We start from the raw sequence: 27,887 nt of genomic DNA on the forward strand, positions 1-27,887 counted from the left end.
AAGAGGAGAGGCCAAGGCCCCCTCTGTGGGAGAAGATGTCACTTCTTGCCTCCGCCCTGGGTTTGGGATTGAGGCTGGTATGGAAGGAAGTAGGTCCTTGTTCTCGTGCCCCCTCATGTTGAGCTGACATGGAGGTGACCGTTCCCACAGTTGTACAAAGCCCAGAGACTCCAGGTATCAACCAGAGACAACTTTGGCTGAGAGAGGCGAGCAAGGCTGAGCCTCTCGCCCCAGGCCACCCCCAGACTGCAGGCAGAGCTGCTCTGTGAAGTCCCTCCCAGGCAGATGATACAAGTGACGTGGGGTAGGTGTGCGTCAGTAGAGAGCAGTGGGGACTGAGGTGGCCCCACCCAGGGGTGCAGCTGTGTTGTCTTTACATAGTGGCTCCATTTTGCCAATACTCCCAATGTCTACGGGAAGCTGGAGACCCTGATTTCCGTGTGAAATGCCCTAATTTTTAAATCCCGCTATAGGCAACACAGAAAAACACTAAAGACAGGCCAGATCAGACTACAGACTGCTAGTTGACCTCTGACCTGTGGCCTTTTTCAGGGCCCAGGAAAAGAGAAATGTCCTCAAATGCCAAGGAGACCCAAGCATCTCCCACACAAGAACCGAAGGTGTCTAACAATATTAGTACTGGTTCAGGGGTCACATCTGCCCCAGGACAGACACAACAAAGTCCAGCTTCTACTCCCCAGAGAAGTCCTGATACCATGTTGAGCACCTGGATCCAGCCTGACCTGAAGCAGATGCGCATGGTCATTTCTTTGGTGTGGGTCTCGGTGACTTACCACTACAAGAAGTCATAATCAAATAGCTCCCAGGGGAGGAAGGAAGCAGAGTAAAATGACAACCAGAACCACATCATCATCGCCTGGACTTAGCAGAAGCCTTGGGCCTTCCCACGCTCTTCAAGTGTAGGGTGGTCAGGATTAGGCCTTCCCCTTCAAGGGTAGAGAAAATGGAATTCCAGTCCAGGGTGAGCTGCTCACTACAGAAAGTAGTGAGACTCATTCAGCTGAAAGCCTGTGACTCAGAAAGCCTGAGACTCATTTAGCTGCTCACCACGCAGACCCAGGGACGCAGGGCATCACCACGGAACCAGTTATTATGGTGAGCACCCATTATTTTTCTTAACCCAGAACTCTCTCCCCCATTTCTGGAAGGGACCCCAATATTCCTAAAGACACCCTACTTGTGCTTTCCAGAACAGATGGCATCAGGACCAAGCACCGCATCTCCCCTCCCCACACAGAGATTGGTCCAGATTAGACAGAGGACGCTGCTGGCCAATCCGTGTTCTCCGTTCCCCCGGCAACTAGGGTTCAGGGACCCTGGTGCTCAAGCAGGCTGGTAAGACGATCTGAGATGGATGCGCTTTGCCTTCATAGGGTCCTAGGGGAGAGGGAGGGAGCCTCAGGGGATAGGCTCCCTGCATGGGGAAGGCATCCATTGGCTTTTTGTTTGGAAGTCTGAAGAAGATGGTTCTGTCCTGCAACCTCCCGAATCCACCAGCTGGGTCATTGCTGTTGGTTCCAGACACCCGGACTTCAGGAGCAACCAGACCCAGGCTGCAGCCCCCACGGTCCAGGCCCCGAGGCCAGCCAGCTTTCTGTCCTGGCCACTTCTGGATGCTGGAGGCCAGTAGCTGCCCCGCTGGGTTCAGGGCTGGCTATCTGGAGGCCAGGGAGCTGCTGTGGGACTGGCCGGAGGAGGAGGAAGAGGTGGTGGCGCTGAGCTGGGAGAAGCCGCTGGTGCAGGATTCCAGGCTGGACATGGAGCCCCTGGGGCGGAGGGCGAGGCACACGCGTCACCTTCTGCTGGCGACACGGCCCTGGGGCCCACGCGCAGCAGCGGAAAAGCTGTTGATGCTGCAAATGAGGCCCCCCGGGCTTGTTCCACAGGGCTGGTAACCCCCCAGGGGGCAGAGGCCAAGTGCAAAGCAAGGGAAGTCATGAGAATGAAGCTCCCCCACTTTCCTGCATCCTGCATCCTGCATCCCAGCGGAAAGCCCAGCCTGCCGCAAACCACTCAGGGACCTGCGGACCAAGTGTGGCCCAGACGGGGGCCCAGGCCTGAGCAGGCTGGCCCTTCTGCTGCCTCACCCAGGCTCTGCAATCAGGCCTCACTGGCCTGCACTCAGCTCCTGCTGTCCCTCGTCTCGGTGCCCAGCAGGTCTGCACAGACTGCCAGCAGCTCCTTCTCTCCCGCCCACTTGTCTAGTGACCTCCCACTCCATGCCCCAGCGGCCAAGCCCTCCTGGGGGGCGGCCCGAGGCGCAGTCCCACCATCCAGCTCGGCACGCAGCAGGCAGGACGTCCTACCCGCTACCCCGTGTCTCTGAAAGCAACTCTCGGGAAAAGTAGTCAGTGAGGCCCTGTCTAGAACAGACTAGGACTGCTCTGGAATGTTCTAAACCATTTCCTGGAATTATAGGAATGAGGGGAGCTCAAGAACGAGAGCTCGGGCTCCCCTTCTCCCCCGACAAACCAGCCTGGTACGTTGGGTTTTGGTAAGTTTCGCTGGCAGCAGTTTGGACGCGGCGTCCCACCCCAGTTCTGACCCCACGGTGCTGAGCCGCTGGAAGGTTCTAACAATACCAGCACCAGCCCCGCCGGGGTGGAAGGGCCCTCGCCAGGCCCCACCTACCTGAAGTCCTCAGACGCCAGCACCTCATAGTAGTAGAGGAGCTTGCACCTGGGCCCAGGGCTGTGCCGGGCAGCCAGGACATCCTCTGCGCCCTGGAGGCCGCAGGCCGCGCTGTCCGGGGGGGTGTGCATCTGCCACTGCAGCAGGTAGACGCCGGGCCAGCGGGTCACATGCGAGCCCTGGAACACAGCACCACGCCTGCCACCACCCACAAGGCCCCTGCAGGCTCCCCCTCCACCCTCACGCCCGTTGGTGTTTTCTCCCTGCAGCTGAGGGCCCTTCCGGCTTGGGGGGCTCAGGCATGGGGTTGCTGCTGCGGGGCCGCAGTGCATGCCTGGTTCACCACCTGGAAGTGGGTTTTGTTCTGTTGTGGGACTTGCAAGCCCAGGAGCTGCGGAGCGAGGCAGGGGGGAGCAGTGGTGAGTGTTGAGGGCTTAGGGAGAGCAAGAAAGGGGGTGTCAGGGTGAGAAGAGCTGCTTGAGAGAGGCTTGGGGTGTTCAATGAGCTGGTGGTGGGCAGTGTGCTGGCGTGGGATGTGCATGACGGCCCGCAGCTCAGCAACCCAGAAGCTCTGCAGTGCTTGCTGGGTGTCGCGCACGGGGGTGTGGAGTGTATGTGTGTTCACAAGTGTGCAGGTGTGCGGCCTGTGCGTGCACGTGTTGTGCGTATATACATGTGTGTCAGCATGTGGTGTGGGTGCCTATGTGTGTATGTGTGTGGTAGGAGTGCTTGTGTGTGTGCTGGGACTGTGGTGTGTGACCTGCAAGCACGTGGGGTCAGCAGGGGTGGCCCACACGCCCGCCACACGACCTTGCGTTTTCTCTGTCACGTGGGCTCTGGGACTTGACGTGCCCGGAAGCCGTGGGGAGCATGTGAGCGGGGCAGACCGAGGCCCCACGCCCAGTGCTGCACTAGCCCCCAGTGCGAGGCCAGGCTCTGGAGTCCCCCAGCCCTTCCCTCCCGTGGCCCGCAGGCCCCTGAGGCTGGGGCGAGTCTGTCTCCATGGGGCCCCCGCACCCACCCCGGCACACGCTCAGCCCCGCGGGACGAAGGAAGGAATGAGCCAGGTGCCCACCTGGATGCTCTCCCCTTCCCGGCAGATGAGGGGGGCCTCCACGCGGCTGTAGTCGGTGCCCAGGACCCTGCTGTGGTCCGCCGGCTCCCGGGGGCCCGGCCTGGCCGCCTGCCTGGCGTGGTACAGGCTGAACACCACGTCCCCCCGGAGGATGTCGAAGTCCCAGGTGATGACCGACTCCTCCTCCAGAATCTCCACGGCCACCTGCGGGGACAGGCGAGCTCTGAGAGTCCAGGCCAGAGCCTCCCCGCCCCTAGGCGGGAAGCCGGAGTCGGCGCAGGGCTGCCCCCACCCGCCACCACGGGGGAGGGCGCTGAGGGTCCCGCAGACCCTCTATCTGGTACATCTGGGGGTGACCCACAGTCGCTGCCTGACCAACACGCGGAACCGAGTTGCTGGCACGGAATCCTGTGTCAGTCTCTGCTTCGGGCCCTTCCCAAGATGACTCCCAGCCCAGGGGGCCCTCCCAGGCGGGGCCCAGCACCTCGTGGGGGGCCCCGCGAAGCACGCTGGCTGACTGGTAGGTCTCCCGCCACTGGCGCAGCTGGTCTGCATGCTCCTGCTCCTCTTCCGCCAAGTAGAGGGACTTGGGCACCAGCCCTCCTTCCGGAACGTTACACTGGGGACAAAGGCAAGGTGGCAGGTCAGGGCTGACGCACAGAAGGGTGCCCTGTACCCGTGAAACCACATCTACACCTTCACGAGAAAGGCACCAGGCCGCGGGACCCCGTTTAACACCCAGAACCCCTATGTGGCAGGAGCACTTGTTCTCCCATTTCACAGTAGAAGGAGGCAGCTCAGAGAGGCCAGGCCACTGCCCAAGGTCACACAGCAGAAAGTGGCTGAGCTGAGCGCAGACCCCAGCTCGTGCTCCTCACTGCAGTGCTGGTGGGCTCCAGGTTCTGTGTGCTGGGGCGCACACACCCCCCAGGTGGGGTCTCTGTCCACTGTCCTCGGACCTCCAGGCCATTTGCTACACATTAATCATGCATATGTGGAAAGAAGCAGCAAGCTGGGGGAATTCCTAGGAAATGCCTTTTTCCACCCAGATATCATGCAAGCTGGCTGGTGGGTGTTTCTGTTAGAGGAGGGAAAGGAACCTGCCCTCTGAGCCAGACGAGATCAGACAGCTGCGACCCAGGGGGCCCTGTCCATCAGCTCACCCCAGTGGCCAGTGAAGGGTCGGGGCATGGCTGAGGGGCAGCTGTGGGCTGGGCATACATCCTGTCATGTGCCCGCCCAGCAGGTGATCTCAGCTGCCGCCAGAACCATCGTGGACGGGCGAGCTGGAGCAGCGAGCGCTGACTGGCCTGGTCTTAGGGCTTCCAGAAACTTACATTTCGTTCACGATTTTTGAAAGACCCAGAAAGTAAGGCCCACCCTTCACAGAGGAGTCACCTGACCTAGGGCAGCTTCTGAAACAAGTGCTGCTCCCAAAGAGGCAGGCTGGCAACAGGGAGGTAACCAGCGGCCCCGGGGAGCAGCACACACTCAGCAGGCTGCCTGCCTAGGTGTCCTGCCACCGAGGCCCTGCCCAAGCAATCCCAACCCTGCACCTGGCCCTGGCAATCCCCAACCCTGCAGGGAACCATCTTCTCCCCATTCCCCAGCCCAGCCCCAGCGATCCCTGGCTCCTCAGAGGCCGCAGCCCATTCCTCCCCCCAAGGTCTCGGGCATAGCAGCAGACTCACCACGCACTCTCCCCCAAGGAAGTCGGGGATCACTTCTTTCTCCAGGTAGTCCACAAGGCCCCCTGGGCCCTGGTAGTTGCTGCCACTATAGATAAGGAACTTCTGCCTGGTGTTCTCATTGATGAAGGGGCTGATCTGCGATGAGGAGATGGAAAATTGCGGGTTTTCTTCTATCTTATTCCAAAACAGGCCCACCACCCGTCAGCAGGCAGGCCCCATCCCCGCTCCCTAGCCCTGGCAGCCGCCCGGGTGCTTTCTGTCTCTACGGCTCTTCTGGACACTCCAGAGACCTGGAATCACAGCGTCTGCAACCTTTGTGTCTGGTTTCCTTCACAGTGTCGGCCTGCACAGGAGCCTGCGTCAGTGCCCTTTTCATCGCTGAGTAATATTCCACGTGTGGATGACCATGTGCTGTTTATCCCAGATGGGAACTATTTCAGCCCTGAAATACTGCCTGTCAATCTGTTTTTTCATGGCACCCCGATGCTGGCGTGGGTTCTCAATAAATAGGGGAGGAAGGAGGGAGCGGGGCGCGGAGGGAGGGACTTAGCATGGCTGTGCACAGGCAACTCAGCAAGGAGTGCCACCCGCCAAAGATGGGCGGGGAACTGAGAGTCCACCTATGTGGGTCACCCCCCTCAGCCCCCACTCCAGGAGGGGGTCCCCTGTCCCCTGTGGGACTCGGGGACCTGGCTTCCACCTGGGGTGGCCTCTGAGGGCTAGCAGCATGAGACAGGATGAGAACCAGGCCGGGAAAGGCACACTCCCACTGGCAGCCCCAGCCCTCACAGCCACCCTTCCTCTTGTCCCTCACCCTGGGGTGCCCGGCTTGCTGCAGAGGCTAGTCCTGGGGGCCTCTCCCTCCTGCCACCACCTCAGCACGGAGCTCCCTCTTGTCGTCCCCCCACGACCGGAGCAGTCTGGGTAAATGCTGCTCTCAGGTCAGGCACCCACACCACAGGTCTCATGCTGAGGTGTGAGTGTGTGCGCGAGTGTGTGCTCGTGTGTGTACACGCAGCCGCATACATGCATGCGTGTGCCCAGTCGCAACGTCAGGTGTCTTTCACTGTGCATGGTGGACAAGAAGTCTTCAAGCCCTGTAGCACAGCCCCCAGCACCCCCTGAGCGGCCCCTGGGAGCAGGGAGGCTGCACAGGTCTGGGGGTCTCTCGTCTCCCTGATCAGGACAAGGTCATGTCAGACGTAGTCTCACCACACAAAGAATGTTGTCTGCACATAAAAGGGGGGAGCCTGATTCAACATGCCTGAAGCGTTCTGCTGGGTGGGAGGAGCAGACGCTGGCGGCCCCTGTGGGGTCTGTCTGTGGAGATGCCCAGGCCCCCCACAGGCACAGGGAGCGGGTGGTTGCTAGGCCGAGCCAGGGCTGTGACTGCCGATGGGCACAAGGTGTCCTTTGGGGATGAGGATGTCCTGGAGCGAGCGGTGCGGCCGCCCTGCTCTGGATTACACTGTCAGCCCCAGTTCTGCACCTGAAGGGGGCAGTGGGCTACGGGCCACATCTCCAGAAAGCTGTCCCTGGGAGACACGGAACGTGACGGAGAGGACTGCCCCAGCCCCTCGGGAGGGGCCCCCCACTCTGCTCTTACCAGCGTCCAGAGCACAGGGAAGACCCGGGGCGCCCGCACGATCAGCAGCCGGCCCAGGGTCTCGGGGTAGTTGTCCTCCACCACCTCGATCATGCGCAGCAGCGCCCTCACGCCCGGCCGCCACAGGTGCCGCATGTTGAGCCCCTCCAGGTCCACCAAGCAGGTCCAGGAGCTGCGGCAGAGAGGGGACCCCTCGCTCCACCTGGATCCACCCCCTTCCAGGGTGCCCAGCATCCTCCGTGGGGACCCGGGGGCTGGCAGAAGGGGGATGGAGAGGCGCAGTGTGGCAGCACTGGGAGCAGGGCCGCAGCAGCTCCCGTGGGTCCTCCACGTGGGAAGCCGTGTGGTGAAGAGGCTCAGAGCATAGCGTCTGGGGGTGAGCCCCCCGCCGTGTGCCCAGGCAACTTCCCCATCTTCCCTTGCTGGGGTCAGGGTCGAAGCACTCTGCAAGGCCGGGCACATGCCTGCTTCGGTCAAAGCCGGCCCCCCACCCCCACCGAGCTGAAAGGACGCTGAGCAATGAGCACAAGGCTGAGCACATGCCCAGCGGCGCAGCTCAGAGCCTGCTCCTGCCACTGCTGTGTGGCCTTGGCCAAGTCACCTCACCTCTCTGTGCCTCCACGTCATGATTGGGACACAGCAGCCAGCGGCCTGCTCCCGGGAGCCTCCCACCCTGCTCCAGGTCTTCACCTGACCCAGCCCTGCAAGGGGTCCCTTCCTGGCACCCTGTCAGCTGAGCCTCCTGGGGTGACCTCGCTTCTGGACAGGCCCCTGATTGAGCGCCCCTCCCCCGCTCCCATGAAAACCAACTTTATCAGGAGATTTCAGGGTAACAGGTCCACCTGTCCCTGCCTGCGGGCTGTTAGAGGGGGAGAGTGAGTGCCGCTGACCGAGGGCCTTGGTTTCTGAGCCTCCCTACAGGATCCTGGACGTGCCCTGGTTCCCGCTTTACAGAGAGGGAACAGCTGCTCAGACAAGCTCCGACCTCCGGGGGCGCTGCTGCCAGGAGGGGCTGGGAAGCCTGTCCAGCAGAGACGCGCGAGTCAGAGAGGGACAGCGGGTGCCGTGCCCTGGCAGCTGCCCATGCGCTGGACCCTGGGTGAGAGAGTCCAGACGGAGCAGGAGGGAGAGCGTTGGTCTCGGTGGTGGCAGCAAGTCAGGGCTGAGCCTGCAGCCAGACCCAACAGCTCCTAATGCCGCCTGTGCCACTCACCCGCCTGGCAGCCTGGAGGGGCTCACCACGGGGCCTCAGCTTCCCCATCCACACAGGACAGGTGGACACAGCCCCAGCCGCCAGGCCTCACTGTCACAGCTGTGAGGCCCTTTCCCCGGAGAGCCCGGCCCCCCGGCCCTGCACCACGGCCCCCGGCCGCTTGCAGTATTCCGGGGAATTTGCTCCTGACCCCAGGCTCTTACCTGATGGGACGACCAAACTCTTTCGTGTTCCCTTCACACCTCTTCTGCCCTTCCTCGTTGACGGAGAGAACCTGGAAGGCAGAGAACGTGCTGGCAAACTTTCACTCTGCTGCTCCACCCACAGGCAGCCCGGGCACTCGGGAGCGGGAGCCCGACTCACGTGCTGCAGCAGGGCCTCCTCCCCCACGGCCTTCATCAAGCCCTTGGTGTCCATGTGGCCCAGGCGCAGGATGTAGAGGGGGCGGCCATCTTGGGACCAAGCAGAGAGAGGACGTTATTCAGGGGATGCTGGCGAAAGGGCTGGATCCAAGCAGCCACCAGAACGTCACTCTTCCTTCACCTTCCTGGAGAAGGAGCTGGCCGGGTGGGGCTGTCCACCTCCTGGCCCATCCATTTACCCACTACCCTCTGCCCGGTCACCTCCGGATCCCAGAAAGAGTCGGAAAGAGAAATGAGATACTAGAGTGGGACGTGGGGGTGCCTAAGGCACCCGTCACGTAGGTGGGGACGCACCTATGTCCTGGTAGTGCCAGCCCCCCGCATAGAACTCCTCCAGGAGGGCGGGGGGCCTCCAGGTCTGCAGAAGGACGTCCACCTGGTGCTGCCGCCGCCAGAGCAGGGACTGGCGCAGCATCTCCCGGGCCTTGTCCAGGTGGAAGTCGCGAGCCCGCAGGAACCGGAGGATGTGCTCATCTTTGGGGATCTGGGAGGAGAGACGGAGACAGCCCATGGGTGGTGCCCTGGGGGCACAGAGGGCAAGGAAAACCAGCCTTGCCCCACCTGTCACACGGACCCGATAAAGGACCCGGGGGCACCATGCAGCTCCACCCAGGCGCAGGCTGCCCGGCCCTGTGGGCTCCTCTGCCCGCCTGTTTCTGCCGTTCCCTCGCATGGCCCCTGAGCGCCGGGCTACACTGGGCTGGTCCTCCATGAAGGGGCAGCCCCTGGGGACATCTTTCCATGCCAGGCCAGTGTGGATGGTCACCCTGCGGGGCGGCTCCTGGCACCTAGCGGGGGAGGCCGGGGATGCTGCCCAGCACCCCCGGTGCCCAGGACGGCCCCAGCCTCAGAGACGGGCGCACCCTTGTGACTGCGTCTCTTGACTGAGCTTTGCCGGCAGCGCTGGTCTTCGCGGCCTGCGCCCCACGCCGGCGGGCGGCTTCCCCACAGGGCGTGTTGCCCGGGCTGGCTGCGACACATTCAGTTAAGGGGCACGCTGTTTTCTGAGACGCGGCGCTTCCGCACGCTCGGCAGAGTGCTGCCCCGTGTCGGTTCCGTTCCAGGCCTGGGAGACCACGGTGTGCGCCTCGATTTAGGGCGATATTCGCGGGGCAGGACAGCAGTGGCTCTGAGGTGTGTCTCCTGTGGTGCTGAGGTTGGGGAGCCCCACGATGGGGTACACACGACACAGAATGTGATGAGAAGAAGGGGAAACCTCAGTGCCGGTTTGCGAATCTCACACCTGTGTCCTGGCCCCTCTCCCCGGGGCCCGCGCTCGGTAGCCGTGATGTGCAGCTGCTCCCCAGCCCCAGCCCTGCACCCACCTTGCCCTTGTGGGTCTCCTGCAACCAGTGCCGAAGCTGGACCAGGCAGCTCTCCTGCATGGGGGTGAGACGGCCCAGGCACCGCGCGATGTAGTCCGCGTCCAGCTTGTCTGGTGGAAGAAGTGGGGTCAGTGCGGGGGCGGAGGCCGCGTGGCCTCACCACCTGGGCCATTCTTTCCGGGACCCCCAGCTCACTGGGCTCCGAGCGCGAGGGCAACGACAGCCACAGGGGCTCCAGATACGCGGGGCTTTCTAGCCCACTCCTAGGTGCTCCGAAAACCCGCGCCGGGCGGCTGCCTCTCAGGCTGCGCGTGATCTCTCCTTTCCTTTGATGCTTGGAAGTAAAGACGCCCCCGAGTATTAACACATAATCTCACGCTTACTGACACGCTCTTCTCGGGAGGCCCCCCCGACGCCCTGGGGCCAAGATCACTCTTGTCCACTTTCAAGAGGACTAAGTGGCAGCCAAGAGCTGTCGGAGAGCCCCGCGTGGAGACGCGGTTCATGGCCTGAGCTCCTTGTCTTTCCACCTCCCCGACCTAGGGTAGGGGGTAAGGCTTGACCCCAAAACACGCCCAGGAGCTGCAGGGACCATCCCCACTGCTCAGTCCTCTCTCACACGACTGGGCTGGTCAGGATCCGCATGCGCCGGCACTTAGGGCCGTGAGGCCCCCTGGCCATGCTCAACTGTCAGGGTGGCAGATGCGGGCAGGCCTGGGCCCTGGCATTGTGACATCTCAGCCTTGGGGAGACAAAGCACCAGCCCCATGGGCATAACTGCTCTTGGGGTGCAAATGGAACATTAGCACAGGCAGCAGGACCCCTCTGATCCCTCCCAGAGAGCCCAGGGCTGGAGATCATGGCAACGGGGGAAGTGGAGGCAGAGGGCTGCTGGTGGGGGTGAAAGGGCTGTCCAGATGCCAGAGCACTCAAGAGTGGACAGAGCAGACATGCAGGAGACAGGGAGGGGTGAGGGGGGTGAGGGAGAAAGCACGAGGGTGGCAGGAGACCCCAGCATCCTTCCGGCCTCCCAGCCGTGAAGGGCCCTTTCTCCCTCAGAACACAAAGGCTCAGTCTTCTGAGCTGCACGGGGCAGGCCGGTGCCTCCCACCAGCCATCCCGAGGGCCGGCCCTGCTGGTGGACGGCACAGATGGAGGAGGAAGGAGAGGGCTGGTGCAAAGTGGGGAGGGCCCAGGGCACGCCCGGTGAGTGTGTGCACAGGAAGAGCCACAGTGCACTGCTGTAAAAGAATCTTCATGTTTTTAAAAGTACACATAGCATAGCAGCCATAGTGCACACAGTAGGTGCAGAATCAGCATTTGTTGAAGGAATGAATTTTGTTCTCCCTGAACATAGTCCCAGATGGATTTTTGGCTACATGGCAAATGTCTGGGCCAGACAGGCCCCTCACCATCACCCAGGGAAACATTCGTCATGAGCATGGAGTTGTTTCCTTAACTATCATAATGTGAACATTTTCCTTGTCAACAAAACTCTGATACATGACAAAAGGCTAAGTGCCTTAATATGCAAAGAGTTTTTAGAAAACAATAAGAAATCAATGGGTAAATAGGAAAATGGACAAAGGAGAAGAATGAGGTCCACAAAACAAGGAAAACAGAGTCACTAATGATGGAAAAAATAATGCTTGGCCTCACTCCTAAGGACAGAAGTGGCCACTAATCTACCAGCAGTCACGCTTTGTCTTTCAGAAGCTTAAACATTTAATAATCTTGGGAGAAACTAGGTGAGGTCAGGAATAGTGTCCCACACTCACAGTGGGGACATTCATTAGCACAGCCTCTTGGAAGGCCTAAAATTTTGGCTGCTTTTATTTTTTTTTTTTTGTATTTTTTTTTTTTTAATTTTTTTTTTTTTTAATAGAGGCATGTTTTATTTATTTATTTGTTTGTTTGTTTGTTTTGTTTATACATGCACTGGGTACAGTCAGAAGCGCGGGAGGGTGAGAGACTTCACCAGAGCCAGAGCGGGGAGCAGAGCAGGCAGAAGGACAGAAGTACACTGCTGAGGGGAGCAGCGGGCGGCAGGAGAGGTCTGCGCGCCATGTGGGACCCTCCTCCGGTGGCCGGGGAGCAGCCGGGGATCAAACCGGCGCTGCAGAGGCCGCGGGCAGCTTCGCAACCCAGCGCTCAACCACTGCGCCACCGGGGAGGCCCAATTTTGGCTGCTTTTAAACTTGTGACACAGCGATTCAACTTTTAACCTGTTGCATTAGGTATACAGACTCATACAAACATTTTTTAAAACCTGAAGTACAAAGACGTCCACTTATTTGTGTTTTTAAAAAGGAAGCAATCTAAATATTTATCAATATGGGACTAGCTAAATAAACTCATCAGACATAGTGTTTATTAGTAAGTTATGGTGTGGGGCCTCCCTGTTGGCCTAAGAGTTAAGTCTCAGCACTATCAGTGCTGTGGCCTGAGTTCAATCCCGGCCAGGGAGCTGACCCACATGGCGCAGCAGACCTCTCCTGTCTCGCCCACTGCTCCCCTCAGCAGTGGATTTCAGTAGATCCACCTGTTCTGCTCCCCACTCTGTCTCTGGTGAATCCTCTCATACCCTGCATCTCTGGCCTGTACCCCAATTCTTCTACATAAAAATAAATACATAAATTTTTTTAAAATAATAATAAGTTATGGTGCAACCAACCCATGAGAGGCTGGACACACGGAGAAAGCTGTCCAGGCAGCAGCAGGAAGTGAAAAAGGCAACTAGCATACAGCTTGTCCAGGAGCTCTCATCTGCTCACTGTGGATTATGCGTGTTTGCGTGGAGGTGTGTGTACACAACGTGTACACGTATCTGCATGGATCACATCAGGAAACAGAAACACACAACTCTGCTGCCTCCAGGGCTGGGGGAGGAGCTTCCTCCCCTCTCGCGTCTTCCAAGCAGTCTGAATTTTTTTTCTACCATGATCAAGCATTACTCATGTAATTAAAAATAGCAATAAAAGCAGAGAGAAGGGCAGCCTGGAGGCACTAGATCAGGTCGATTCCTGGTCTAGAAATAAACCAGTTCTGGCTCTTGGGCTGGAGGGAGAGGAAAGAAGCAGGCAGGGGAGGCAGGAGGCGCCATTGCAGGCCCAGTCCCCTGCCCCCGGGGCTCCATGACCGACACCTACCATCGGTGCAGGCGGCTTCAGGAGCTGGGCCCGGGCCACTGCAGGGCTCGGCCGCCTGCATGGAGCGGGGGGCCCGTGGCCCGGCCTGGGAGCGGGCGTTCTCCTCGCGCACCGGGGAAGGCGTCCACCGGGGAATGTGCGAGACTCCCTGGGAAATGAGCTCGTTCAGGTAATGCTCGATCACCTCCTTCCCCTGCAAGCCAGAGAAGCCAGACACGTCAGGACAGGTGCAGCCCCCAGACGCGTCCCGCCTGGGAGTCCCCGAGCCCACGGCCACTACAGAAATGCGGCCAGTCCCGCGGAGATGGGCCGAGAGTGCCAGATTCTCCCAGGATCCAAGACAAAGACTCTCCAAACAAAGACAAAAACAGCCCACAAATGAATTTGATGCCGACACTGCGTTGATAGAACACAGTATTCAACTTCATTTCACCGGTTCCGCCACCTACAAAGACTCAGTGGCGGGTCTGAGATCTTTAAACCAAGCTGCAACAATTGTAAGCAGCTAAAGCCCTGCAGAACGTCCCTCCTCTGTCTAGAGAGCTCACCACACACGCCCCCAACAGCAGGGAGCATGGAGACGATGACCGTGGTGCCCCTGTTACAGGGCGGGTGCTGCCCCCCTGCCCCGCCAATCTCACGCGACCTGATCAGAACACCCATTCTATGGATGAGGAGACTGAGGCTAGGGAAGGCTAAGCAGCTCGCCCTGTGTCACCTGGGCTCAGGTGGCAGAGCCGGGTATGAACCAGGGTTGGCGTGCCCTCCCCCAGGGCCCTGCAGAGCTACCTCACCCTCTTGATATTGGCTGTGTACTGCTTCATGGCGATCTTCTCCAAGGCACTTTCGAAGCCAAAGAAGGAGCGGATGTCCAGCGAGGCAGACTGCTCAAAGCAAGTCCACTCTTCGTTCTCGGGGTGGACCTGAAAACCAGGGAGGGGTAGCGCCAGGGTCTCAGCGTGAGGGAGGCCGGGCCCTTCCCCGGGCTCTCCTGGTGAGTTGGGCCAGCCAGAGCACGAGACAGCTTGTCCCCCGAGGGGTTGTGGGGAGCCCCCTCCCAGAGAACATGTCTAAGGTATAAGAGAACAGAGAGCCCCCCATGAGGGGCCATTGAAGGGGGGTCTGATATCTGCGCTTCTGTCCCCTAAAATCATGTGACTATAACGATACAGCTCCGTGAGGGCACCAGGCAGGCACACTGGCCCCCACTGGGGGTCCAGCACTTGTCAGGGTGCCTGGCACACAGGGGTGCTCTATTAGCATGCACTGAAGACTAACTCTGATCATTCATTATTCCAAAGGGAAGCTGTACAGGACAGTGTGTGCGGCGCTCGGCAAAGGCTTTGGACACACAGCTTCATGTAATTTCCTGCAACCTATGGCAGGTAGGCCCACTGGCCCCTTCTTACAGATGAAGAAACTGAGGCACAGTCTCTTTTTTTTTTTTTTTGTGGGACCCTTGCTGGCGGCCGGGGAGCAAACTGGAGCTGCAGAGGCTGTGGGCAGCCTCGCAGCCCAGCGCTCAACCGCTGCGCCACCAGGGGAGGCCCTGAGGCACAGTCTCTTGAAGGAAGGAAAAGAGAGCAGGGTCGAGGCAGGATTGCCAGGTTTAGCCACTGAAGCACAGGACACGAGTCCCATTTGGATTTGAGATACACAATGAGCAACAATTAGATTGTGATGTGCGGATACACATTCCATTGTTTGTCTGAACTGCAGCTGTCTCCTGCTTCTCTGTCTTATCTGATGATGCCAGGGAGGGAGGCGGTTGAAGGCAGGCTGGGGTGAGGCGCCTGGGGGGGGCCTAGGGGCGCACCGTGTAGCTACAGTTCTCCTTGACCACCACGCGGTTGGCGAAGGTCTCATTGTGGGCTTCGATGAGGAGCGTCCGCTCCTTCCAGTTCAGCACGTTTCTCTGCACGAAGACCACATGCTCCACTCCCGCGATCTGCAAGAGAAGGGGCAGCTGCGGCTGCAGGTGGGTGCGGCTGAGGGAGCAAACCCTGAGGGCCAGCTCCGTCACCCCCACACCCGGGCGCCCCCACTGCCACGCCTGCTCCAGCCCAGATCTCTGGAATCCCCGCCCCTGGCCCCATGCGTGCCCACGAGCCCAGGTTGAGACCCCTAGACCCCGTGTCCCCATTCCCTGGCCTCTACTCTGCACCTACCACCACCCCAGACGCAGCTCCTGACCCGACTTGTGCCAGTCTACCATCCCCGGGGCAGCTCCCCGGACCCACACCCCTCCCAAACCCCAGAATCTCCCAGTCCCCAAGGTACTAGGGACTTGATGCTCAGACTCCCCCAGCCCCACTCCACCCCACCAGCCTGCCCCATCCTGCCCATCCGCCAGGTGGGTCAGCAGACTCCGCCGCCCCCACACACACTCACAGTCGCTGGCCCCACCGCAAGCCCACACACCTGTCCGGCAGGATCGCGGGGCCCTGTCCACCCCCTTCCTCCCTGCGACCCCCCCAGGACCCCCTCCCAGCCCTCATCACCCCCACACCAGGCTCTGGCCTCCGAGGCCTCTTCCCCGATGGACCTGGAGTCCTGCACGCCTCCCGCCGCCGCCCCCGCCCAGCCCCTGCAGCGCGGCCCCCGCCCGGCCCACCTTGCCCGGCCCACCTTGCCCGGCCCACCTTGCCCGGCCCACCTTGCCCGGCCCACCTTGCGCAGCAGCCGCGGGGCCTCCACGCGCAGCCGGCAGCTCCGCTCCACCTCGTGCACCGCCCCGTCGGCGCTGCGGGCCTCGCGCAGGACGTCGCTGCCCAGGAAGACCGGGATCTGCGGGCAGGTGGGGAAGCGCTTCTCGTAGGCCTGGGGCAGAGGCGGGAGGGGCGCTGCGGCGGCCAGGGACCCCGGGCTCCGGGGAGGGCGTGGCCGCAGGAAGGCTCCCTGCTGCCCCCCCAGCCCCTCGGAGGACCCCGCATCCCAGGTTGGCCTCGGAAGGAAGAGCGCGCTTCCCTGGGGCCCCTTAAAAGAAGGCACCTTTGGGGGGGGGAGAATTTAACAAAATCCAACATCACGAGGGAAAACGAGGCCTAGAAGGGTCCCCTCCACCTGATGGGGGCTCCGCAGACACACCCCTTATCCCCCCACGCCGTGGGACAAGCGGCGGGCCGCACGCCCCGGGGTCTCTCCGGGCCAGGAGCCCCGAGGCCGCGCGGGGGGGGGGGGCGCGTGGTTGGAGGCTGCGCCCCCAGGTGCGCTGCGGCGGGCGGGGCGCAGGGGGAGGCCGGGGTGCGCGAGGCTGCCGCGCCTGTCACAGCCCACGTGGCCCCGCAAGGGGATCAAGGCGAGCTCCGAAAATAGTGCGGGCTTGTGAGGACACACACCTCCCCCTCCCGTCGGCGGGGAGGCGCCACCCATCCGGCTGGCGGGCGGGGGTGGGGCGCCCTTGGTGTCACCCCAGGCCCTGCAGGGCCAGCCCAGAGGATCCCCCGGGGCCGGAGGACGGCCGCTCTCCAGCGTCTGTGGACGCGGGGCCTGCCCCGTGGGAGCCCCTGGGGTCTGGGTCCCACCCCTGCGGGGGAAGAGGGGGGCTTGAACCCTCTTTCCAAAGACATTTCTCCACGCGGAAGGAGCTGCCCCGCAGGGGGGCGGAGCCGAGGTCAGGCCCTCAGGTCTCAGGTCCCAAGCCCTGCGCCAGCCGCTCCCCCAGAGGGCACCCCGCTTGGTGGTCTGGAAGGGTGCAGACATAGTGCAGGGTGGTCCCTGCCACAGGGCTTGTGCGTCCAGGTCCCAGGACCCCTGGTTCCTACTCTGCTTCTGGACTCCCCCCCCAAACCCGCTGGTCCCTCTTCTTGGGACACCCCCTCCCGCCACCTGCAAGGCTGCCTCCTTCCCTCCTCTCTGCCCTTCTAGCTCTGTCCTTCATGGCACTTACACGCCTTTGAGCCATGAACTTGTTTGCCTGTGGCATTGGAGGGAGGCCTGGGCTCCGAAGCAGGGCTGCACAGACCCCAAAGCTGTGCCCGCTCCGCTCTCGACACATTCTGGGGACTAATAAGAAAACGACAACCAACAGAGACACTTGCCAGTGGCCCGAACAGCCCAAGGAAGGGTCCGGGAGGGCGTGACAGCCATGGACTCGAACACGCGGGGAGCCCAGGCTGCCAAGCGCCCGGGGTGACTTCCCGTCGTGACAGACCTTGCATCAGAGGAGCCCCATCTGGAGCCCCAGATAACAGGGCTCCGGCTGAGCCTGCCCTGTGGTCACAGGCAGAACATGGCTGCCTTCAAGCAGCCCCAGCTCCAGCGACAGAGCCCCCCAGTCTCTGGGGTCAGGGCTGAGGCTCCATCTGGAAGGCGGGGTCCCCCGAATCAGGAGCCCCTCCCAGGGCCCATTCTCCAGGGTCGGAGGATTGTCCACGGAGACGCCCTCGGGTTGTGGGGGCTTGAGTCGTCACTGCGGTCACTGGCGTTGACGGAGGGCGGCCCATCTGTGCCCTCGTTTCCCCAATTTTACGGAGGAGCAGGTTGAGGCTCGGGAAGGCAGAGCGGCTTGCACGGGATCACACAGCCGCTAAATGGCAGGGCGGGCACATGGGGCTGTCTGCCTGAGACCCAAACCCAGAGCTGCCCTCGGAGACATTGGCCACGTCACGAGTACCGGTGCTTTGCAAAGGCTGAGTCTCGCTGCCCGGAAACACGCCTCAGGCCCCCACCACAAGCACGGCACCGGCCCTCCCAGCGTGGGCCAGGTCACGGGGCCTGCCTCGGGTCCCCTGCTGCCACTCCTGTCCCCACAAATCAGGCCGGAGTGTCTCGCTGCTGCACAAACACACACTTGGGCACCTCAGGGACACAGGATGGCAGAGGATTTGGTTACAGCTCTTCTGCCAGGAGGCCACACTGGAAAGGACAGCTGGCCCCGGGGGAGAGCCCACTTGTGCAGGCTGCAGCAGGCAAAGGCCGTAGAAACGTCCATGGACTGCCTCTGAGGGCCCCCCAGGCTGCAAAAATCCACATGGATGCACTCAGCATGCAGCCACATGGGCCTGCAGCCACACAACCCTGGCTTCCTCGCCAGACCTGCCCAGCTCCAGGCTCGGTTACCCCGGCAGCAATTACAGACTCTTCCAAGGAGCAATCCGCTGGGCCTCTTTCCTTCCTTCATGCGCCCCAACTGCAGAAGCCAGAGGAAGTCATGCCCCCCAAGCTGAGGGGAGTCACCCCTGAGTTCCTAGTGCTTTTCAAAATGTCTAGCACCTAGTTGACCTAGGCAGACACTTCTGACAAATGAGCGGGGGTCAGCTTAGCACAGCCCTTCAAGGCACGTGCTCCGGGCCTGGGTTTGAATCTCTGCCCAGCCTCCTCCCAGCTGTGTGACCTTGAATGAGTCATCAAGTTCCTTAATTCATTCATCTGTGAAAAGGAGAATAGGAAAAGGGGCGACCTGCCTGCGGTGTCGGGGAATAAAGGCGTCCTTTTCTGTGAAGTGCTTAGAACAGTGCCTGGCACATGGTGCGCGCCACATAAGCTCTTGTTAAATAAATTTAAATTGTAAAAAAGAATGAGATTCAATAAAGTACAGAAAAGCTATTTCTGCTAATCACTTGACAGCTGCTCCCTCAGCCCCTCCTTCCTTCCTTCCTGCTCTTCCTCATGCAAATTCAAGGAAGCTGGAACCCAATACTGCCGGCCCCAGCACTAGCGTGGAGAGGTGCCACCGCACACAAGCACTCTGGCCCCGCGCCTACCCTTCCGTTTCCATGCTGCATGCGGGACTCGGGACTCTGACTCCCGGGGGACCAGCACCCAAGGTGCACCCTCCCTGATTACTCTCTGGAGCCTTCCTCGTTCACCCCCTACAATCTTGGGAGACCCCAGGCAGATAGCTATGAATTCCCTAACTCCCCCAACTTCCCTTTTTTTTTTGTGGGACCCTCACCGGACTGCCAGGGAACAAACCAGCACTGCAGAGGCTGTGGGCAGCCTCACGCTCAACCACTGCACCACCAGGGGAGGCCCCCAACTTCCTTTTCAATGAAGACAAATCTCAACCATAAAATGTTCCATTTTAGAGTATACGATTCAGTGATTTTAGTGCATTCGCCAAGTTGTGCAACCACACATCTAATTCCAGAACATTTTATCACCCCAAAGAGAAACCCGTGCTCATTCTCAGTCACTCCTCATTCTCCCCTCTCCAGCCTTAGGCAACCACTGATCCACCTTCTGTCACTATGGATTTTGCTCTTTCTTGAAATTCCATAGAGATGGAATCACACACCATCTGGCCTCTCTCGCTCAGCATCATAATTTGCCAGGTTCAGCCAGGTTGTAACAGGTGTCAGTGCTTCGCTCCTTTTCCTGGCTGAATAGTATTCCACTGAGTTGGTCTCCCAACTGGTGGTAGAGTTACTCAAACAGTGTTTGCTGAATGAGCCAGCAAACACCCATGGCAGAGAGTCACCCCAGCTGAAGAAGAGACACAGGCATGATGGATCCAGGGCAACACTTTTCCAGAAGCTTCCAGACAGCTGCATACAGTCCATGAAAACAGTATACCCAGCTGTCCCTGCAGCTGAAGACCTGCTGCTCTTCTAGCCAAAGCCAGCTCAGGAAACAGAAAGGACAGAGACGGAGGCAGAGGCCCTGCAGCCGGGGCACCAGGACACAGCGAGAGTGCCAGGGTGTGCGGCCGAGACAACACACTCGGCATCGATGCCGCCCCAGCCGCGCGGGCAGCTGGGCGACCTCAACTCAAGTCTCTGAGGCTCAGTTTCCTCAGGAAAAAAAAGGAGACAATGAGGGGTCCCTGCTTCTAAGGGCTGCTATAGAGGTTACCAGGAGATAATCTGGACAGCATCAGCATAGTCACACGCCACATAGGACATCTCTCTTAATGAGCAAGAGTGAACCAACAGGGACTCGAGTAGATGTTTGTCCATGAAGGTTTACAGCAGTGTTATCACAACCAAAGGGTGGAACCAACCCAGGTGTCCACTGACAGCTGAATCGGATGGGTGAAAAGCAGCTCATCCATACAGTGGAATATTATTCAGCCAGAAAAAAGGAATGGAGTTGGATGCCCATCACAACATGAGTGAACCTGGGGGACAATGTGCTCAGTGAAAGAAGCCAGACATCAAAAGACAAATGCTGTCTGATTCCGCTGATGTGAGGGCCTTCGAGGAGTCAAATTCACAGACAGTAGATGGTGGGTGGGGCAGGGGGCCGGCAGAGTTAGTGTTTAGCACAGTTTCAGTTTGGGAAGAAGAAAGACTTCTGGAGAAGGATGGTGGTGATGGTTGTATAACACTGAGAGTATACTTAACGCCACTGATCTGTACACGTAAAAAGAGCGAAAATGGTTGGGCTTCGTTGGTAGCCCTCGGGTTCAGTCTCAGCGCTATCACCCCTGTGGCCTGAGTTCGATCCCCGGCCAGGGAGCTACCCACATGGCGCAGCAGACCTCTCCCGTCTCCCCGCTGCTCCCCTCAGCAGTGTGTTTCAGTCAGATCTGCCTGTTCTGCCCCCCACTCTGTCTCTGGTGAATCCTCTCACCGCACCCCCAACCTCTGGCCTGCACCCCAGTTCTTCTACGCAAAAATAAATAAAATCTTCAAAAAGAAAAAAGAGTGAAAATGGTAACTTTTGTGTTATCTACATTTTAGTATAATAAGAAAACTAATAAGCCATCCTGTCGGCGGTTTCAGTCCCGCCAGAAGCACTGGCCACGTGGACTTTGGACTAGTGTTGTATCTGTGTTTATTTGTTTCCAGTCAGCGCCGCTGTCTCTATGCCCGCTTTCTTCCCCACCCGACTCCCCAGTGCCCGCGCCCACACCTGGGACACGCAGACACCAGCCAGCACTCGCTCAACAAGGGAAGGAAGGAAGAAAAGCGCGGGTGCTGGGAGCACTGCCCTGCGCGTACCTGAGTGGGAGATCGGGGAGCGCTCCCCACCCCGCAGGAGCCGGCCTCTCGCTGCACCCCGGGGCATGCAAGGGCCTGTGTGTGCTGCTCATGCTCCACATGGAGAGCCAAGTTCCAAAAGGTGCTCCTTGCACAGGTGAAGAAACACATGAGTGCGTCTGCTCGTCACCCGCCCTGTGCACGCGCAGGGGACACGGGTGCTAGTTGTCGTGGATCCCGGGCCGCGGGGGAGCAGGGCGGTTAGTGGGCCCAGTTTATCTGCTGCACCCAGGATTCACACCCACGCATGGGGAGCAGGAGGCGCTCCCTCCCATGAACACGCTCGGTGCCCACGGACTTCCAGGATCAGCTGGTGCCCCTGATGGTTCGGGGAGGGAAGAGGAGGCAGCAGACCGGCCCAGAGCGTCCTGGCATTTAGCAGCATGTCAGGATCTGGATGGGGGAGACGCTATTTTGGATTTCCCGGGTGTCTCAGGAACACGCCAGGCCGTGTCTCTTCTGCTTCCACACACTCTCCCGGCCTCTGGAAGGGACCTATCCCTCCATCCCTCCTCCCTACTTCCCATGGCCACCAGGAGGTCTCCTAGCCCCCTAGCCTCAGATCTGAGCATGTTGCTCCCCTGCTTAACACCTGCCAGAACTCCCGAAGTCCTGATGATATCATAAGATCCCCCCACAGACCCTGCCAGTCACTTCCTCACTCACAGGGGCCCAACTGAGCCAAGTTCATTTCCTCAGCTAGTTCTGCCCTCAGGGACATTTGCAGAGTTCTCACAATGTTCTTCCTCCACTACAAATCATCCCACATGCCAGTTGCCTGCTGCACAGAAGCATGAGTGTGCACGCGCACACACACACACAATGACAAACTCTATGAAGATAAGCAGGGACCAAGTCAGGAGACCCAGACTCTAGACAACCAGAACCCAGCCAGCTGTGGTCCCACCTTCATCACTTTAATGAAAGGATCCATAGAAAAAAATTAAATAAGCAACTTCCATGGGAACAGACCTGCAAGCAAAATAATGGAATAACCATGCATTTCCAGTGTGCTAAAAATCAGCTGCGTTATAGCCTGGGCACCCAGCACAGTGCTAGGCACACAGGGGACCTCAGCAGATGACCGTGGAACGCAGCAAAGCGTGCATGGCCCGGCGGAGGAGAGCTGGCGTTCCGTTCCAAGGCCCCGTGAAATCAGAAGTTCCCCTTGCTGAGCAGAGCTGTCCCCCTGTTCTCCCAGACAAAATCAGGGCCTGGAAGGGCCTAAGCAATCCAGGGTGGAAAATGTTGCTTCCCTTAATCTGTTAGCAACAGGATCAGATGACAGACTCCGGGGAACTCATTTACACTCATTTAAATAAGGCCCCTGCTGCTTTATTAAAAGCCTGTCCATAACAACCACTCCCCCTGCAATTGCCTTGGCCTGGGCTGCAAGGATTTACCTTCAGAGGTTGCTCCTTATTAATAACCCATTTGCTAAATTACAAGCTGTTTATCAATACAAAAGGCAGGTCTTTAAATATTTTAACACCGAATTGCTGACAACAGCCTTCACCTCCATAACCCTTTCGCGCATGAAAAGCCTAGTCTTAAGAAATTCTACCCCGTCAGTCTTCCTCCTTTAGGTTTGCAGAATCGGAGATGACCTGAACCTCAGGGCTTCCTATGGGGAGCTCACCCTGCAGCCTGTGGCCTCTTGCTCAGTGTTGACTAGGCCAGCACCAGCACCTGGAATGTCTGAAGTGCAAATCTCGGCCATTTGCTGAATGTTAGGGGCAGACTTGTGCCTCCCCCTCAAAAAAAATGCATATGGGAGTCCTAACCCCAGATGCCTTCAATTGCCACCCTAGTTAGAAATGGGGTTTACAGAGGTAATCAATGCACTTGTAATCCCAGAGACTGGTGTCACCAGCAGGGACATTTGCACACATGCAGGGACAAGGCCACCTAAAGACTGATCTTGCAACCACAAGCCCAGGAACTGCCAGGAGCCAGGCAGGAAGAAAGAGGCCTTGGAAGGGCTGCGTCCCCAGTGCCCTCGGCAGACCCCGGCCCTGTCCGACACCTGAAGCAGACCTGGCCTGCAGAGCTGCCTGGCCATGCTTCTCTGTGGTCCTGAGCCACCACACTGTGGCAGTGAGCATAGCCCTAGCAGACCCACACAGCGGCGAAGGGACAGTCTCCTTAGCCCTGGAAGTTCTGCGGGTCCCTCTGCTATGGCTGAGGCTGTTACAAAAGCGCCTGTCCCTGCACCAGCCTAAAGGGCTGGGCACGTGGTGTCCGGCAAACGCTGCAGGCCTCTGTCAGCCTCGCCTGCCCTCTGTGAGCCAAGGTCTGTGGACTCCGGTCATGCTCCCATTTGTGGCGTCCTGGGGGATGAGGGCCCTCGGGCACAGTCCTGATGGTAACTGCCCTGCAGGGATACTCAGTTGGCTCCAAACCACTCAGTTGGTCTCCCCGTAACCGCAGATCCTAGTGCTGAGAGACAGGATGGTGGGGAGGTGCAAACACAGCCTGCAGTCACCTCCCCCCTGCCGGACACTCACCCTGGGTCCCTGGGTAATGTCTCCACCCCTCTGTGACTCAGTCACCTCCTTTGTAGACTAGGGACCCACAGAACCTACCTTATGGGGTGGCAGTGGCAGTGTGAGTTGATAATTAAAGGTGCTCAGAACAGAGTCTGAGACCGGGTGAGTTCTGTGTACGTGTGTGTCAGATGAAATTTTAAGTAGAATCTGCTTTTAAATAGAACCTGCTTAAAGCTGTAGGAGTCAACACCGCCGTTCACAGCAGGAATTTCTTTGGAAGGAACACGTCCACCTGTAAACCTGTGCCGGTGTGTTCACAGCGGCATAGTCATCACCGCCCAAAGCTGGCAACAGCCTAAATGTCCATCCACTGATGAATGGATAAGCAAAATACAGTCTACCCACAGTGGAATAGTATTCAGCTGTGAAAAGGAATGAAGTACCTGCATGCACCTCGGTTCCCTTGCTGTGAAATGTTCAGAATAATCCATAGACATGAGACATAGAGTTAAAGCTTCATGGTTGGGCAAACAGGGGTTGGGGAGACTCGAGGATGATCTAAGGGCACAACATTTCTTTCTAGGGTGATAAAATATTCTAATGGGCCTCCCTGGTGGTGCAAGGTGTTAAGACGCAACCTATGAAGCTATCTGCAGCCACTGCAGCATGAGTTCGATGCCCAGCCAGCCAGGGAGCTACCCACATGGCACAGCAGACCTCACCTGTCTTTCCTGCTTTCCCCGCAGCAGTGTATTTCAGTGGATCTGCCTGTTCTGCTCCCCACTCTGTCTCTGGTGAATCCTCTCACCCCTGTACCTCTGGCCTGTACCCTAGTTCTTATATGCATAAATAAATAAATATATTTTAAAAATTCTAAAGATGTCTATACAATTTTATGGTTGCACAAGGAAGGTGTAGGACACAAAAACCACGCTGACTCGTACCCTTTATCTGAGAGAGTTGTGTGGTATGTGAGTCACAGCTCAATAGAGCTGTAAACAGTGAGTAATAATAATAACCTGAAGTGATAGGTCCTCGTCTCCACACCACAGGAGCAGGCCCTTTATGAGCTCCATTCTCCGGGCGAGAAACTGGGATGGGTCCCACCTGGTGGGCGGGGAGCCCAGACATTGAGAAGCCATTGAAAACACGGGGTGACCCTCAGGTCTGGGGTGACCCTCAGTTCTCGAGTGACCCCAGCGCACAGTCTAGGAGACAGCCTGTGTCCTACGCTCAGGGGCCACCACAAACCCCCACCTCCGGATCCCCACCCACGGGCACCAGAGACTCTCCCCAAGCTTGGACAGGCTGCTGCCCCATTGTCCGAATCCTTGTTCTCTTTGCCAAGTTAATACAAGGCTATTGTTTGGAGCCAAACAATACAGAAAGCTAGCAAGAGCAAGAAAGCAGGGCCTCTGGAATGTCACCCTCAGTGACAGAATCAATGCCCAGGGGCGTGGCCCAAGGAGCGAGTGTCCATCCTTCGTCCGTCCTTTAGACTGGTTACATTTTTGACAAAAGGGAAAAATAAGTCAAAAAATCATTCTGAGCCTGGCTCTGGAAAGCTGGCCTCCTGCCCTTTCATGGCTAACTCCACGAACCCGACTGCTGTCATCCGCTGTGGCCAGCCGGGGACGCTTTGATCCTCAAGGCGGTTTGTGAAGCAGGAAAAAAAAAAAAAAGGCAGCTCGTGGGCTGCTCGGATGCAGGGAAAACGGCTGAGTTTGCCCAAAATCCCCCTGGCGCCCGACCCCAGCTGAGGGCGGCTGCGCAGCTGAGAGACAAAGACGGACATTAAGTGCAGAAAACTCCTTCTGTGCCCACACAGCGCGCAAGTTATGTGGAGTTATGCAGCTATTTTGGGGACAGTGGTGTTTTGTAAACAGTCAACTAAGTGGCTTCGGCAGCGGCCAGGGTTTGTGGCCTCTCACTGCAAGGCCTGTGTGGATAGCCAGGTGACAGTCACACTCTCCCTTTGAAAAGCACAAATAGTCGGCACAGACACAGATGATAGATACCTGCAAGGCTTCCTGTCCTCCTGTATCCACTGGCCTCTGCACATCAGCACCCACAGGTGGAAGAACAAGGGGTAAACTGAGGCCTGCCTTCCTTGCTGCACCTGGCAGCGTTCACACCTGCTTCACAGACCCCAAGAGAGGCCATGGTGAAGTTACTGGTCTTGTAAGTATAGTCCTCGGTGACCCTAGCGGGCGGGTTTTATTTTAAAGTGCAGTGATTATAATGTGTTTGAATCCTACACGTGTTCAATTAAATTTGCCTTCATTAAACCCATGTGATAAGAACAGTTTTCTGTTCTATTGGCATTTCTCTGGGCTTCATGACAGAAAATCATGGGTCCCGGGGGTAGGCACCTCATCTCTCTTCTGCTGAGAGGGTGGGCAGACAGACGGATGGACAGACAGACGGGTGGGTGAGTCCTAGGGTCTTAGAATAGGTGAGCTGCCTGGAGTCTTGGGTGGAGACCTAAGTGGATTTATATTTAGCTGCCATTATTGTCTGCTTGGCATGGAGCAGCCTTTTGCCGGCACCCCTGCACCCCCACCAATATCGTCACTTTCAATCCTCAGAACAAATAAAAACTTTATGAGGAGCATAGAACCACCCCCAATTCACAAGTGTAGACACCCACAGGCAGAGAACTCCAGTAACCTTCCAAAGACACAGCCAGAGCAAGGGACGCGGCTCTTCCGACCGCACACCCCAGGCCGTTCGTCACCCCTGTGTCCGGCCCCCCCATCACAGATGAGGAAAGTCACACAGCCACAGGCGACAGCAATAACAGCAGCGATTTCAGTAATGACGCTTGATCTGTGCCAGAACTTTACATATACTGACTCATTTATCCACAGCACGATGCCCGGATTTGGAAACCATGTGATCTCCGTTTTAGAAATAGGGAGTGAAGGCTCAGAGAGGTCGGGTCACTGGCCCAAGGTCACCCAGCTAGTCCAACCCACCCCAGACCTGCTCCTGCCTCTTTCCTGACCTGGAGCCACCTACATGGAACAGCACAACACGTGTGGACGATGCATTTTAATCCTTTAGGCGACTAAAAGCACAGGTGTGGAGATTTGTAGAGAGACTAGACGGTAACTGACATGAATGTCCCTACCTGAAAGCAGCCGGGGGCCAGGGAGGATGCTGGGGGCTCTCACATGTTCAATCCGATCATTTATAAGACCACGTCATGTGATAACAGGGACAGCTGCACTCAGACAGTGCCTACTGTGTGCCTGGCACTAAGTCCAAGGCGCCCTGCATCATCCCACCCACCGCTTATCGTGACACCATGGTACGGCCCCTGTTTTCCAGGAAGGGAGGGGAGTTCCAAGAGGCAGTGTGATGGCACCAAGAAGGAAACCACAAGGTGCCAAGCCCACGGATGCAGAAAGCATCAGTTCTAATCCTCCAGCCAACTGGCGGCCCAGCGGCGGTCCACAACTCCCCTGCAAATAACTGTGTCGAGACTCTGCTTCCACACCCTCTGCCCTCCTAGTCCCAGGCTCTGGGGTGGGGGGGGGGCATTGAGAGCATGGAAGGACCCTGGATCTCTATCTCTTCCAAGCCACAGAACTTGGGGCCACATTTCTGCTGTCAGTTTAGTGGAGGTAAAGTGGGAATCGTAAGCTATTGGAAATAGGGTGAGGCACATGTGACGAGGGCACCGTGAACCCTCCGTGAACACCGCCGTCATTCTCTGCGCTATTATTGTTATGACCGTCACCCAGAATGACAGCCGAGGCCTGGCCCCTGAAAGCCTCGCCTTCTGGCTGGGGGGCCTGGGATGAAAGAGCAGGTGTGCGCTTCAACAAGGACGAGGAGGAACGGCCTGTGATTTGGCGGGTGGGCAAGGGTCCTGTTTATGGGGACAGGTGGGATGGCTGGGTGGAGAGGCCCCTGGCTGGAAGCTTGTCCCCCTAGTCATCTGAGTAGTTGAAAAATTCCTTCTGATCCGAGGGTCTGAGGGACTTCCTCCTCCTGCCGTCACCAGCTCACCACATCCCTCCAGTCATGTCACACAAGGGTCTGAGAATCAGGGTCACTCACCGCCATGACCAGCTCGAATGGGTACTTGTAGATGCGCACGGGAGACTGATACTTCTGTACCATGTTCTCGCAGCAGCCAGCGGGAGCCACCCGGCAGGAGAGAGCACAGCCTGGGGACCAGGGAAGTCCAGGTAGCAGCTTCTCCACAGAGGCAAGAACTGTCCACTGCCCCCTAGCCCCCTGTAAGGGTCCCAACCCCCTCTGGCCCCATCCACACACTTCCACAGTGCCCTCTGAACCCCAAATTACTTTAGGCCAGGCCCCAAAGCCCT

General features: G+C 58.6%; 1 protein-coding gene across 1 annotated transcript; it reads right to left on the reverse strand.

Annotated features, from left to right (window-relative positions):
* Positions 1-1,092: 1,092 nt before the first annotated feature.
* Positions 1,093-27,678, reverse strand: SEC14L5 (SEC14 like lipid binding 5). Its single transcript, XM_037504582.2, has 16 exons — positions 27,616-27,678; positions 15,804-15,953; positions 14,950-15,081; positions 13,928-14,056; positions 13,134-13,326; positions 10,145-10,147; positions 9,985-10,094; positions 8,954-9,143; positions 8,601-8,689; positions 8,441-8,511; positions 7,025-7,196; positions 5,419-5,553; positions 4,212-4,346; positions 3,728-3,931; positions 2,653-2,831; positions 1,093-1,787 (listed from the first exon to the last, which is right to left on the reverse strand). The coding sequence occupies exons 1-16, from the start codon at positions 27,676-27,678 to the stop codon at positions 1,676-1,678; spliced, it is 2,067 nt and encodes a 688-aa protein (XP_037360479.1). The 3' UTR covers positions 1,093-1,675.
* Between the last annotated feature and the right edge of the window lie 209 nt (positions 27,679-27,887).

Source organism: Talpa occidentalis, unplaced genomic scaffold (assembly GCF_014898055.3).
Source record: "Talpa occidentalis isolate TD23 unplaced genomic scaffold, MPIMG_talOcc4v2.1 talOcc4.12, whole genome shotgun sequence".
In the NCBI taxonomy this organism is placed as follows: domain Eukaryota; kingdom Metazoa; phylum Chordata; class Mammalia; order Eulipotyphla; family Talpidae; genus Talpa; species Talpa occidentalis.